At 55.0% G+C, this 14270-nt stretch overlaps 4 protein-coding genes across 4 annotated transcripts; 2 read left to right on the top strand and 2 right to left on the bottom strand.

The window, feature by feature from the left end:
* Positions 1-597: 597 nt before the first annotated feature.
* On the top strand, positions 598-7272 carry CCOS01_11428 (tyrocidine synthetase 1; the record flags this gene model as incomplete). The annotated part of the gene is made up of 1 exon (XM_060459581.1): positions 598-7272. The coding sequence occupies one exon, from the start codon at positions 598-600 to the stop codon at positions 7270-7272; it is 6675 nt and encodes a 2224-aa protein (XP_060310313.1).
* Positions 7273-7822: 550 nt separating this feature from the next.
* Positions 7823-9683, bottom strand: CCOS01_11427 (uncharacterized protein; the record flags this gene model as incomplete). Its single annotated transcript, XM_060459580.1, has 5 exons — positions 7823-7958; positions 8052-8173; positions 8250-8283; positions 8352-8827; positions 8910-9683. The coding sequence occupies 5 exons, from the start codon at positions 9681-9683 to the stop codon at positions 7823-7825; spliced, it is 1542 nt and encodes a 513-aa protein (XP_060310312.1).
* Positions 9684-10595: 912 nt separating this feature from the next.
* Positions 10596-11606, top strand: CCOS01_11426 (uncharacterized protein; the record flags this gene model as incomplete). The annotated part of the gene is made up of 1 exon (XM_060459579.1): positions 10596-11606. The coding sequence occupies one exon, from the start codon at positions 10596-10598 to the stop codon at positions 11604-11606; it is 1011 nt and encodes a 336-aa protein (XP_060310311.1).
* An 886-nt stretch (positions 11607-12492) lies between these two features.
* On the bottom strand, positions 12493-12909 carry CCOS01_11425 (uncharacterized protein; the record flags this gene model as incomplete). The annotated part of the gene is made up of 3 exons (XM_060459578.1): positions 12493-12595; positions 12657-12726; positions 12780-12909. The coding sequence occupies 3 exons, from the start codon at positions 12907-12909 to the stop codon at positions 12493-12495; spliced, it is 303 nt and encodes a 100-aa protein (XP_060310310.1).
* Between the last annotated feature and the right edge of the window lie 1361 nt (positions 12910-14270).

The following is a 14270-nucleotide window of genomic DNA, read 5'->3' as shown; positions in this document are numbered from 1 at the left end:
GGTCTATTATCTATTCTATGGAACCGAATCTCTGTTGCAGGTGGCAAGGTTAGAGATTCTAGACTGATTGTGCAATCCAGCGTCAGCTTCCTTCAGACCGGCATCTTTTTCCCCGAATGTATACAGTGCGGGTGCTCGAACCACGCCAGCCGTGAGTCTTGCGAGAACTGTCACCCCCCGTGTTGATCATGTTTCTGTAGCCGGATCTGTCTCGACATCTAGGCAAACCTCGGAAGCTCGATGCCCTGGAGAGATGTCGCTTCGCCAGGCGAATATTGAGATGATGCTGACATGCGGGAGGGGTCAATCAAGCTGCATGATAGACATTGAGTTGCGATGGGCAGTGTTGAAGGAATCCTGGCCCCCAGATACGGTGCTCCCCAGCACGACGACGACGACGACGACGACGACGACGACGGGAAACTTTGGATACATAGTAGACACAGACTGCCATCAAGAAAAGACTTGGCTTCATCACAAACTATCTTCTCTTCTCAGCAACGTGCACCATCAACTGGATCTGTCCTTTAGCCTCCAACTCCTTCATTCGCTCTTTGCTACCAATACTTCGCAGTTCAGCTGCTATCAACCATCATCATGGGCGTAGAAACGGAACCTGTCTTGACACGCCCTTGGGCGTTGTCGCATAGCCAAGAACTTCAAGACACGCCAAGTTTATCCACGAAAGCCATCGAGATGACAGCGAATGCGGCATGTAGCGTTGAGGATTTCGACACAATCCTTGCATGGAATGGCGCAGAGCACTCTTCTCATGACGAGTGCCTCCATTGGCATTTCGAGAAGCAAGCTACCTCACAACCCAACACCCCAGCCATCCTAAGTACTCATCAGGCTTACACCTATGGGGAGTTGGAGGTTACGACTGCGCGCCTCGCCAAGCACCTCTCTCAAGAGTGTGGCGTAGGGCCAGAAGTCATTGTGCCAGTTTGCTTTCCCAAGTCGGCCTTCGCCATCGTTGCCATGCTCTCAATTCTTCGAGCCGGAGGTGCTTACACTGCACTCGACCCGGAATATCCTGATACCAGGATCCAGGAGATTGTGCAACAGACCCAAGCAACATTCGCTGTGGTATCTCCTGATTTGGTTGACCGTTTCAAGGGATTGGTGCAAAACGTGGTGCCCATCTCGCAGGACCACCTCCTCGCATTGCCCAAAGACACAGATTACCACTTGCTTCCTTCTTTTGATATCAAGAAAGCCAGCCCGAGAAATGCTTGCATCGTCGTCTTTACTTCGGGTAGCACAGGTACCCCTAAAGGCATCGTTTTAGAGCATAGGCACATGTGTGCCACCGCCCATCAGCACGGCCGGGCCTTTAAGATTCGGCGTGGTCTTCGCGTGCTGCAATTTGCTGCCTACACGTTTGACATGGCCAACTCGGACATCTTCTGCACCCTGTTCCACGGCGGCACCATCTGCGTCCCTTCAGAGGACGAGCGGATGAACGACCTTGCAGGCTTCGTGGCGCGGTTCCAAGTCGAGTCGGCCAAGATCACCCCGTCCCTAGCCAGTCTGCTCACCCCGACCGACATGCCTAGCCTCGAGACCATTATACTAGGTGGTGAGGTTGCCTCCAAGGACCTTTTGACCCGCTGGGCGAATCATGCTGAGACAATCATCAGTTATGGTCCTGCGGAGTGCGCCGTGACCTCGGCAAGTCATGTTTACGTGAAGGGGACCGATGCTGGTGTCATCGGCAGAGGATTCGGCACACGATTGTGGATCGTGGACCCCAATAGCCGCCACGTCATTTTGCCTATTGGCTCCGTGGGTGAACTCCTGATCGAAGGTCCGAATGTTGGCCGGGGATATCTGGCCAAGCCTGAGATGACGGAGCAGTTCTTTGTCGGTGCCCCCGACTGGTGCAGCGACAAGAACAATAGCCAGGGCGAGCCTCGGCGATTTTACAAGACTGGTGACTTGGTTCAGTATGATTCCGACGGCGTGGTGCGCTTCGTCGGCCGCAAGGACTCGCAGATCAAGTTGCGCGGCCAACGTCTCGAACTCAGCGAGGTGCAGCACCATCTCAAGGAGGCTTTCCCCAAGGCCTCAACAGTCCTCCCGGTTGTTATCGCACCCCATGTTCTGGGCGCTACCAAGAGTCTGGCAGCATTCGTGCAATTACGAGACGGTGCCGGCCTTGTTCAGACCCAGGAAGACAACATTGTCGCATTGGACCTCTTGGGAACGGATGAATGGCAAGCCAGCGTCAAGGCTGCACATAAACTACTGTCGAAGGCTCTCCCCTCTTACATGGTCCCGACGCAGTTCGTCCCGGTGTCGCAAATGCCAAGAAACGCATCTTGGAAGACTGACATACGGCGCCTGCAAGAGTTGGCCGCAGACCTCCCTCTGGGCGTGTTGACTCTTCTGGGCCCTTCCCCTTCACTTCCGTCTACCGGCCAAGAACCCCTGACGGAGATGGAACTCAAACTACAAGAGCTTTGGGCCATCCTCCTGGACCGTAAGCCTGGCCAACTAGGTCTCGACGACAGTTTCTTCTACATTGGCGGCAGTTCACTTGAAGCCATTCGCCTCGTCAGCCTCGCCCGCACTCGAGGTCTTGATTTGACGGCTCAGCAGATTTTTCAAAGTCCCAAATTGAGAGATCAAGCTCGTTCGCTAAAGCCTCGTTTGGAGATTGCGCCAGAAGGCGATACCATCCCTCCACTGTCGCTGCTTAAGCCAGAGACGGATCGCCGTACAGCGCTAGAGTATGCTGCAAAGCTTGCTGAGGTCGAGCCGAGCCAGATCGAAGATATCTTCCCGTGTACACCTCTGCAAGAGGGCCTGCTAGCCATGACTGCTCAGCGTGAGGGAGATTACGTTGCACGCAGCGTGTACCGCCTTCCCGCTTCGACTGATCTAGCTCGCTTCAAGAGAGCGTGCGAAGAAGTAGTAGCCAAGACACCGACGTTGCGCACCCGAGTGGTGAGTCTCCCCGACGATGGGCTGGTTCAGGTTGTTGTCAACGAATGCTTCCAATGGGGTCCCGATCTGGAAATGGATTCTATCTCTTCTCTTGAGAGCCACAAACCCAGCCAGGCTCTCGGGTCAGGGCTGTCCTTCTTTGCTCTGGGTGAAAGCGCTCGTCAGGGAGCGACATACTTCGTGTGGACAATCCATCACGCGCTCTATGACGGTTGGTCTGCGCCACTCATCTTGGACGCGATCGAACAGGTGTACAACGACGGCCAGTCACCAGTCTTTGCCCCCTTCCAGAGTTTCGTCAAACACGTACTCCAGCAGGACAATACAACCGCAGAGAATTTCTGGCAAGCCCAATTCGATGGCGGCGACGGCGCGGTTTCCTTCCCCGCGCTACCCGACCCCTCGAAGGTGCCCCTTGCCGATACCGTCGTGGACCGTCTCGTGAGCCTCGCCTGGCTTCGCAGCAGCACCACACCCGCAACGGCTGTTCGCACCGCCTGGGCGATTCTGCAATCTCAGATCTCCGGATCCAAGGACATCGTCTTTGGTGCGACCTTGACGGGCCGGCAGGCCGATGTCGCTGGCGTAGAGCGCATGACGGCGCCTACCATCGCCCCGGTCCCCGTACGAGTGATGCTACACAATGATGAGAATGTTGAGGATATGCTGCACGCGATACAGAAGCAGATGGTGGACATGCTTCCGTTTGAGCAGTTCGGTATTCAGAACATCAAACGAGTTTCCGGCGCTGCTCGGGATGCTTGCCAAGCACAGACGCTCCTCTTGATCCAACCTCTTGGCCAAAATCTGTCGCTGAGGCAGAACCGGCTCATGTCTCACGTCTCTGGCTTTGTACACGAGACCAAGTCGTATGCCCTCACGCTGTACTGCTACCTCGAGGTCGATGGCGTGCATATCTATGCCGTCTTCGACTCGTCTGTGATCAAGGAAGAGCGGGTCTCCAGGATTCTGGGACAGTTTGAGCACATCTTGAAGCAGTTGAGCGACGCAAAGAATCTTGCCCTGAAAGTTTCTGATCTTGAGGTAGCTTCTCCTCAAGATATGAAAGACATGTGGCGCTGGAACGCTCAAGTCCCCCCAACCATGGACCGCTGTGTGCACGACATGATAATCGACCGCGTCCATCAACAGCCCGAGGCAGAAGCTATCCATGCTTGGGACGGCGACCTTACATACGCACAATTAGACGCCCTATCATCAACGTTAGCTCGCCGTCTTATCAAACTCGGAGTCGGCCCAAACATGATTGTGCCCCTCTGCTTCGAGAAGTCCATGTGGACTCCCGTGGCTGTCATGGGCGTCATGAAGGCCGGAGGATGTTCTGTCCTGCTGGACGGGGGACAACCAGAGCAGCGGTTGAAGACAATTGTGCAGCAGGTCGTACCTAGCGTCATGATTGCCTCGGCTCTGCGCAGGGACGAGCCATCGAGGCTCTGCACGTCCAACGGACTGAAGGTGATAGTCTTGGATCGACAGGCTCTGGACGAGCTCGAGTCTACTGACGTTGAAGTGCCTCTTCCCGTAGTGCCAACTTCTAGCTTGCTGTACCTCGTCTTTACTTCCGGCAGCACTGGACTGCCCAAGGGGGCCCAAGTTACTCACTCCAACTACGCGAGTGCGCTGCACTATCAGTGCGGATTCTTCGGCTACCAGACCACCTCTCGCGTGTACGACTTTGCGTCCTACTCTTTCGATGGCGCTTGGTTCAACATGCTTCATACACTCGAAGCCGGTGGGTGCGTCTGCATTCCTCTGGACGAGGATCGACGGAACGATCTGTCTGCCTCGATCAACCACATGGGAGCCAACATGCTCAACCTGAACGCCACGACCCACCGTCTCCTGAACCCGGCGTCACTTCCGGCCGTCAACAACCTCATTTCCTTGGGCGAGCCGATCCGCAAGGAAGATGTCGAGATCTGGACACCTGGGGTCATCAAGCAAGCTTATGGCCCCGCCGAGTGCACCCCCATCTCGACGGCTCTGCGAGGGGAGACCGGTGACCAACCAAATGTCGGCATAGGCAGCGGACTGGGCTCCCTCACCTGGGTTGTAGACCCGGACACCGGCCGATTGATGCCACCAGGAATCACGGGAGAGCTCTGGCTTGAGGGCCCCATCGTCGGCGCCGGGTACCTGAATGAAAAGGAAAAGACGGCAGCTGCTTTCGTCCATGACCCATCGTGGCTTGTAAGGGGAGGGGGCGGTGTTCCGGGCCGTCAGGGACGTCTTTACAGAACTGGCGATCTTGTGCGACAACTCGATGACGGACCTCTAGTATTTGTCGGGCGCAAAGACACACAGGTCAAGATCCGTGGCCAGAGAGTCGAGCTGGAAGACATTGAGCACCACCTCCACCGCGTCATGGCCAGCCGGTACGAAACCGTCACCTTGGTTGCCGAGGTCATCAAGCCGGAAGGCCAGGAGCCCATCCTCGTGGCCTACGTTGCCCTCTCATCCCCCGGCGAGGCGTCCTTGGATGATGTCCTCGCCTCCCTGGTGGTTGGGGAGCCTAGCAAGGAGCTGGCCAGCGCGCTTCCCGCACACCTCGTGCCTACGGCTTACATTCCACTCAAGCAAATGCCGCTCACCATGACAGGCAAGACAGATCGCAAGCGCCTGCGCGAGATGGGAGCCGCGATGACGCGGGATCAGCTGGTCGCTCTACACGAGACTCACTCGGGCATCACCTCGAGGGAACCGTCCACTCCGGAGGAGATGCAACTCAGGGAACTCTGGGTGCGGGTGCTTAACCAGACTGAGATATCAAAGATCAGCGCGGAGAGCAACTTCTTTGTCATCGGCGGCGACTCTATCCAGGCCATGCGCATAGTAGCCCTAGCCCACGAGCACGACATGCGCCTGACTGTGGCTGACATCTTCCAGAGTCCGCGTCTCAGCGACATGGCGAAGCGGGTCAAGATGGTGCAGAAGAAACAATCGGCGTACTCGGAGCCACGGCCGTTCACCCTGCTCTCTGATGATGACCTGGCAGGGCAAGAACTCGGTGCTTTCATTAGAGAGACGATTGCGCCGGCCGTCGAATTCCCGCTCGAAGATATCCAGGATGTCATGCCAACGACGGCCACCCAGGCCATGTGCGCCGACGCGGCCATGTACAATCCGGCACAGGGGTGCTTCATGGTCCACGTAGACGTACCCGAGCGCGTCTCTCTCGACACGATAGAGGAGTGTTGCCAAAAGGTTTGGGACCACCTCAGCATCCTAGCCGCCGTGTTCGTGACGCCTGGCGAGAGGATGTTACAGGTGATCCCACGAAATTCGGCGGCGCCGGTGGAACGACACCAGATTGGTGACCACCAAGACATGAATGGCTTCGCCACGGAAGTCTTCCACGCCGCCCTCCAGCCTGCCATGGTTCCGGGATCTCTTTACACGCGGTTCTACGTTCTTCACGGTGTGGGTCAGTCCACGCGCTGGGGCCTCCGGCTTTCCCATGCCCATTTCGACCGCACCAGCTTGACACCAATCCTCGACTGCTTCGCGGCCAGCCTCCAGGGCAAGGCTCTGGCACCCATGGCGCGCTTCTCGGGCTTCATTGACTGCGTGCGCGAGGCGGAAAATATGATGCTAGCTCACTGGCGCGAGGTGCTTTGTGGTTCGAAGCCTCTCGCGCTGACCCCTACGGGGCAGCCCGCTGAGATTGTGTCTATCAAGCGCGCCATCCAGGCGCCGCCCGCATTCGATGGTTTCACAGCGGCGAATCTTTACGTCGCGGCGTGTGTGCAGACGCTCGCTCAGCTGCGCGATACTGATGACGTGGTGACGACCATGACAGTGTCGGGTCGTTCCACACTTCCGCCCGCGCTAGCCAACGTCGTCGGCCCAACTGTTAACATGGTGCCTCTGCGCGTGCGACTCGATGCTCAAAAGACATTTGAAGGCACGCTCCAGGCAACGCGGCAGGCGCAGCTCGATGTGCTCGGTTTCGAGACGAGCACTGTCGCGCCGCTGTTCGAGGCCTGCACACCCGCAGCGTCGTGGCAGCCCGATGAACGTCGGTCAACGTACATCCTACAATTTCAGAACCCGGAGCCGTTCACGGTGGATCTTATGGGCGATGGCGAGTGCTGTCAGGAGCTCGGCTGGTTCGGACCGGACAAGGTGTGGGATCACTCGGAGGAGGTGTGGCTCATCGCAAGGCCGGACCCAGAGACCGAGACATGGAACCTATGGTACAGCGCCAACACGGTCAACTTTAGCCTAGAAAGGCTGGAGGAACTTGTCCGGGAGCTGGAGGTGGTCGTTCAAAGGGTAATAAAAGACGCGGCGAAATGAGGAGATGGTCCGGAGAGGTGACAAGTTTTGGTTGTTTTCATAAAAAGTGTGGATAATATTTTTCGTCAGCAGTTTGGGCATTCATGAGTCTTTCGGGGAATTTTGTGCTAGGACTGGATGTTAATTGTCGTGTTATATTGACTGATTCGTAGCCTTGAATGCAACGAACTGGATTTTTTTTACTTATTTCTTTAATCAAAGAAGAAGATTGAAAAGAACAACAACAGAAGATAATCTGCGAACTTGGATCCATGATTCACTCTGAAATTATGCACGTTTCTTGAGAAGCCGATGATATTATGCTACCCTCTCAAGCTAGCTTGAAAGATGTATCCTGCCAACTTTCTGACTGACGTTCTTCAATTTGCTTAGGGATGGGCCCTGCAATCTAGAGATTACATTTCCATGGACAAATCTAAGTAAACCAAGCTTGTATGCTTATTTTATGCTCGTGTGTATTCTACATGTCTAGGACGATAGTGTCCAGCATCTCACACCGGCCAGCGCCATCACCTTCTTTCGACAACGTTTCATGTAAGATAAGCTCCAATTACTGCTCCGCGAACTTCAGCATGAACTCTGCAATGTAGCCAAGAAATTGATCTGCAAGCGTCGCGTTCAAGCGGCCGTCATTGAAGCAAATGGACAGCCCCGTGGCGCCCTTCCAGCTGTCCATCCTGACGAGCCTATGCAAGGTGTAGTGGTTAGCATGTTGCCGGCAACAGGTGCAAGCCAAATCATTGGGGCTTTCAAAGACTATGAGGAACACATGTACTCACACGTCGGAGAGATAAGTATCCAGGTGAAACAAGCAGCTTTCCACAACGAGGAGCTTCTCTTCGCCCGCGCCGAATACCTCTCTAGGGATGTACTTGTCCACGATGCCGTCGCTGGCAAAGACCTGCAAGAGAAGCGTAATGTCAGAATACAAAGATCCGTCATTTTGAGGAGAATGGTCTGGAGTACAAGACACGGACCGGAAAGCTAGTAGGCGGGAACGATGGCGGTGCACTAATCAGTTACACGCCGTGTCAGCCGGTGCACCCAGTGATCAAACATTGACATAAGAAAATACGTACGACCCGAGCACGCTTGCGAGAAAATTGCCCTTGGCCTGGTCGACGGCGAGCTGAGACTCATTTCGTAGCCAATACTCATAGCCGTCCTTGACGTGCGTTGCCAGCGCCCCCAGCGTAGTCCGCACGGCATCGGCATTGCTCTCATCTACGGTCCACTCGCGCAACGGTGCGAACTCAACTGAGGCGCCGGCCTGGCACGAGCCATAGCGCTGCGCCGCGTCGCCGCGAAGGTAACGTCTGCCGTTCACGGGCAGCGGCGAGGCAAGGACGACCGTATCCGAGACGTCGGCGGGGAGAGGCCGGGCCCGGAGCAGGGCAAGGACCATGGCGGCGTGGCCGAGGTGAGTGACGGTGTAATTTGGACCAAGCTGCGTCTTGATGGCGGCCTTGATAGCAGCACTCTGCTCGACGGTGAATGTGCGCCATATCGTGCGAGGTGCGCCGGTATCAGCAGCAACAGGTAAGCCCCAGCTAGACTATGAGGCATTAGCTGTGGTAATGCAGCGGAGAGAGATGGATGATGTTTTGGAAGAAAGGCGTTTGAAGGAAGAAACTCACTCCGCTTTTGAGGAGGGCGGCGATGAACTCATCCCGCGTCTTTTTGTAGTCCTCGCCTAAAGCGCCGACATCAACCTTGCACGCATCGAGTACGGGCACGTTCAGGTTCGCGATCTCGCTACTCCACGCGTACTGCGACGACGCCGTCTCTGCCTTACTGGCACATAGCTGCTCTCCAAGGCGGCGCAGCAGGTCCCCCACGAAAACACGCGCGCTGATGCTATCCCAGTGGATGTGATTGAAGACGCCGAGAACGTCCACGCGTGCACCGGCTGCCAGCAACGCCTCCTCGTTCTGCACGTCAGCCACGACGACGAGCGTCACGGGCGGGAGGGACTTGGCGGGGTCGATCTGGCGCTGCTTGCCGATCTGGGCCGCAACCTGCAGCCCGGTCTGGGACGTGGATCTTACGGCAACGGCGGCCCGCGCCCATTGCAGGACTTCGGCCTCGCACGTCGGAGGGGTGTAGATGATGTGCGGGGGTCCGTACTCGGAGGCCCAGGCGGTGGTGCAAGCGACCTCGGGGTGGTAAAACCGGAGATGAACCAGCGCATCCGCGAGATGCCGCGCAAGGCCAGCCAAGGAAAGGCCGGCAGCTTCGATACGGAGGGTAGTATTGAGGTAGTTATCATATTGCCCGCGAGAGTTGGGGCCGCGCAGGCCGACCCAAGCTTCGGTGCCGAGCCCAAGGCGCCGTACGGCTCGGGGGTCATCAGGCGACGGGTGCCAGCGAAAGGTAGCAGGATCAAGCTGAGGAATAGGGGGAAGGGACATTGTTGAGAGTAATGAGTAAAGTCTTGGGAGAAAGTGTGTTAGATAGAAAGAAGAAAGAAAGTCACTTGGCTCGAAAGGAAGATGGCCAATCTTGATGATGTTCAGTGAGGTAAGGTAAGGTAAATGGAATGAATGAATGAGTCAACTTGCCTAAGTATCTAACTGCCGTCTGCCAATATCTATACTTGAAGTCGTTGCTGACCTATGGCTATGGCTTACTGCTGATGTACTCTCATCAACTTCACAGAAACCCAAATTGTGAGTGCTTTCAATTGCATCCACGTCAACATGCCGGGGTCAAGTCTGGTGGCCCAACACAACTCACACCCCCTCCCCGTCCTCTTTCCTAAGTTGGAATGTCCACTTTGCCTCCACCGCACTACGGTAGGTCAGACCAGGGTAGACTGCATGACTGCATCAAAACGGGGTCCTGAAAGTACACGGTGCCGTTCACTGTGGGAACATTCATGGGAATACGCCCCAAGAGGGGTATTCCCAGACAGATCTTTGGACTGCAGAGAGCCCTTGCTGCTATCCATCTCGGATGAGCGAGATGGATTGGCCACCCCTGTCACTCGCCGCTTGCATATACTTGCCTAAGGTAGGTACATAGATCGATCTCGACCACTGTCACCATCACCGGCAACTCCAAGTCGCCTGTTGTGAAGGATTCGCAAAGACAGTATCTGTTACGAAAGCCGCCAAGATACAGACGAGGCTTGGTCGTCAAGCGTGGAGGAACATTCTCGTTATTTACCTTGATCACTGCGGCTCCAAGCTCCTCACTTAAATTGTCCCGCTGTCTCTCCTCTCTTATGGACCAATCTATAAGGTACGCATACTCGCGGCTCACTTACACACTCCCTCTTCATCCTATCTCATCCCTCTCCCATCCATTAAATACACATTATCATGCGGCTCCCCCGACCCCCTTTTGACTCGGAGCTCGCGCCCATCCAAGCTGCCTTTGAGCCGTTCGGCCCCATTACCCCAGAGTTCGTCATCAATCACCACGCCCGCACCGACCGTGCCTTAGAAGCCCCGCACATCGCCGCCGCAGAAGCTATAGGCGACCGGCCCCTCACGTACGCCGAGCACACGGCCCCCGGCCTTGGCCTGAATGACCCTCCCATTGCGCTCTCCATCTTCACGCCCAATTCAGCCCCAGTCAGTGGTGAGAAGCGGTGGCCCTGCATCTTATACGCGCACGGCGGTGGCCTGGTTTTCCTCCACCGCCTCGTCGGACTCTCGCAGCCGCTGGACTGGGCTGTGGCCGCAGGCGCCGTGCTCATAAGCGTCGAGTACCGCCGCGCGCCGGAGCACCCGCAGCCAGCGGCATCGGATGACTGCTTCGCGGCACTGAAATGGGTGCAGGCGTCAGCAGGCGTGCTAGGCATTAATGCCGCGCGCATCCTGGTGGCCGGACAGTCGGCAGGCAGTGGGCTGGCGGCCGGGGTGACGCTGCGTGCGCGCGACGCGGGACTCAATCCTCCGGTGCACGCGCAGATGCTGCCTTGCCCAATGCTCGACGACCGCTGCAAGTCCATCAGCTGCGCGCAGTTCGATGACGGCGTAGAGCCGTGGGACCGGACTAAGAACGCGGCGGCGTGGGCCATCGCGCTGGGCGAGCGCGGCGGGGCCCGGGCCCGGGCTGGCGACTTTGTGAGCTCATACTGGGCGCCTGCGCGGGCCGAGACACTGGCGGGGTTACCACCCGCGTACATTGAGGCGGGCTCCGCCGAGTTCTGCCGTGATGAGGCAGTGGAGTACGCGTCGCGGCTTTGGCCGGCCGGGGTCTCGGCAGAGCTGCACGTGTGGGCGGGCGGCTTCCACGGGTTTGACGAGATGGCACCAGATTCGTGGTTGGGACGCCGGGCTATCGTGGCCAAGCTGGAGTGGGTGCGACGGGTGTTGACGGAGTGATGTTGTTGAGCGGTTGCGTAGATACGATATAGCTGTTTTACGTCGATAGGCGCATGATCCGGTGAGCAGCCACACCCGTGGCCAGGTTGAGAGAACACTTCGTCATGTGCGGTTTCAAGAGGGCATAGAAGAGGTGTAGGACTCGAGGCAGAAGTCGTTTGTTATAGCAGAGATAAGAAGGGGCCTTTACACATTCTTGACACATGTCAAACCAATCTCTCTAACACGATACATCGAGATCGGGCTTAGAGTTCGAAGTCCTCCTCATTGAGAAATTTCTGGAAGTTTAAGGGGGTAGAGATATTTATTGTCTACGTTTGACTTGTGCTTTGCCCGCGAAAAGATAGATTCGTTCACATAAGTCCACCGATTAGACATGCACAAGTAGTTGACCAGAGATTATACCAAGAGAGAATCTTTTCGGCGGGCAGTGAGCGCGGATACTCGCTTAAGCAGGCTATCTTCAATGTATGATTGAGCTCAATGAATCTATCGAGCTTCAGAAACAATCACTTTGACGAATCAATGTTTCAAACAAGCGATGGGTCACAATTTTATAATGCTGAGCCTGCAACGCATTCCTCCCGGTTCAAAGTTGTTTATTGATATATGATGAGTGCTAGTTCAAAGTCCGATGGACGTAGTATAAGCTGTGGTTCTTGCATTACAGGCAGCTGATAACGGGCTTTGTCGGTAACACTAATCGCAACTGATCTGTGCGAAGCTGGAGACATGAAATGACTCAGAACATGCATTTCCTTCCCTCTTCCATTCTTATGAAGAGAGATATTTTCGTATTCGTGTGCCAGATGCTTGGTGATCCTCGTAGAAAGATCACCAACGGCAAGTAGCCCAGATCTGTTTCCAGATTTGACGTGACGACCAATTAACATTGGTTACGGAATGACCAGATGTGATCATTAAGGAAGCCTGGAACAGTGGGTGCAGAACCGCGCTGCTGCCAGCTGGATCCCCTGCAGTCACGCTCTCTGATGTTATGTCAACAGGTAAGCTATGTAAGTACCTTAGAGAGACGAAGAGGTTTCTCACCGGAAGAAGGTAGTACATCCTCCATCACCTCCGACGGAGCTTGCTCGATCGCCTTTACCGTTGAGATTCCCTATATTGTTCTTGAGCATGGAGTTTACCGATCTGATAGTTGACACCACTTACAGCAGGCGCCGTCGGTATTGCGTATCTCCCTGTGAGAAGCGCCATTGTAGTTGGCATCATCAAACAAAACGAATTCTCTGGCGGATGCCAGCGAAGCAAGAAGAGTGACAGCGAATAGAGTGATCTTCATTGTGGGTAAAGAAGTAGAATTCTTGTGAAAGTGGCAAAGTCGTTGTTCTGGGGTAAGAGACTTATGAAGAGGGATGAGATGGAGTTGTTAGGAGTTATAAACAGTGATCAGAATAGTCTTTATATAAAGTACTCTCAGACTTGTATTATCATGAACTTTCTGAAGTTTCTCCGTGTCCTACGGAAAAGGTTGAGTAACATCCTACGGAGAGGTTCCTTCACGCCAAGCTTTAGTTTCTTTTCAAAGCTTGGTTCAATGGTAGTACGTGTAAGCGCTAGATGTAAGCAAGCCAGCAGGCCGCAAGCTGCGCCTCTGCTAGTAAGCGAGCGGGACCCTATTAAACTGAATAAGCGCTGAATAGAATAAAGTATCAGTTCTATGGTTATAACTCACACAATAGAGACCAAAGATAGAGACGAAGGCGTGGTTGTTTTATCGTCATTTAGCACCCGATGAACACCACAGGGAAATATTGTGGTAGACTACAATCAATGCCCAGAACACTAGGGTTGTTGAAGAAGGCTTTATAATTAAGCTCAGAGAAAGAAGGTACAGGCAGAATATGCCAAACAAAACTGGACCTTGATACCCAATGCTACTTGGATCCGTAAATAAGAACGACTTGTTTGGGAATGGTTGGACTGAGAGCTTCCTAGGCTTCCCGACGGGGTTTGGGACGCACCGCTTAAGCAGGGATCTTGATGTGTTTAGTTTCTTGAAGCATGTACTGGAGTCTTTCTAGCGAAGTACTCAGCATTGGTCTTGGGAAACTTCCGACCTCCGAGTCCGTAGGCCGTACGTGGATGCTTTTCACCTCCGTTGGGCACGGTCGCTCGTAACACACGTGTGAGTTCAGTCTTACATGTTTGCCTTCGGGAAGCAAAGCGTGTGGGACCTCTACTCTGAGGCCGTGTCTAACTGATTTTATCATCGATCCTTTGTCGTGATTGGTATGCTCGGTTGTACCCTTGCATGTCCCACCCGCCAAGCTTGATCTTCTTCAGGACTAAGCCGGTCGGAACAACAGTAAGAGAGACGTGGACAAGTCAACGTAGCAATCCGCTGTGAAGATTCTTTTCGGGCGTAATAACCTATATTCGTCTACCTACGTTGCACGCCCCCAAGCACGAAACAATGCTTCACAGGGACGCAGCAACCCGCAGGTATCATGTGAGATTCAACGGCCAACGCGAATACGTCACCTGTTGGCTCCATAGTGTCTACGCCACTCTGAGACGTTCGTCCGCAGTTTGGTAGAAATTGGTGTCCAGCGGAACGGCTGCTCCTTTTCCAGATGACCGTCTTTCTCCCGGATACGAGCACGCATCTCGAAGCGTCTGCATGTAGGCTTGCCGGATGAG

The sequence above is a fragment of the Colletotrichum costaricense genome (assembly GCF_030867565.1).
Source record: "Colletotrichum costaricense strain IMI 309622 chromosome Unknown Scaffold_12.1, whole genome shotgun sequence".
In the NCBI taxonomy this organism is placed as follows: domain Eukaryota; kingdom Fungi; phylum Ascomycota; class Sordariomycetes; order Glomerellales; family Glomerellaceae; genus Colletotrichum; species Colletotrichum costaricense.
Note: the sequence above shows the minus strand (reverse complement) of the source record. Positions and strands in the feature narration are given on the sequence as shown.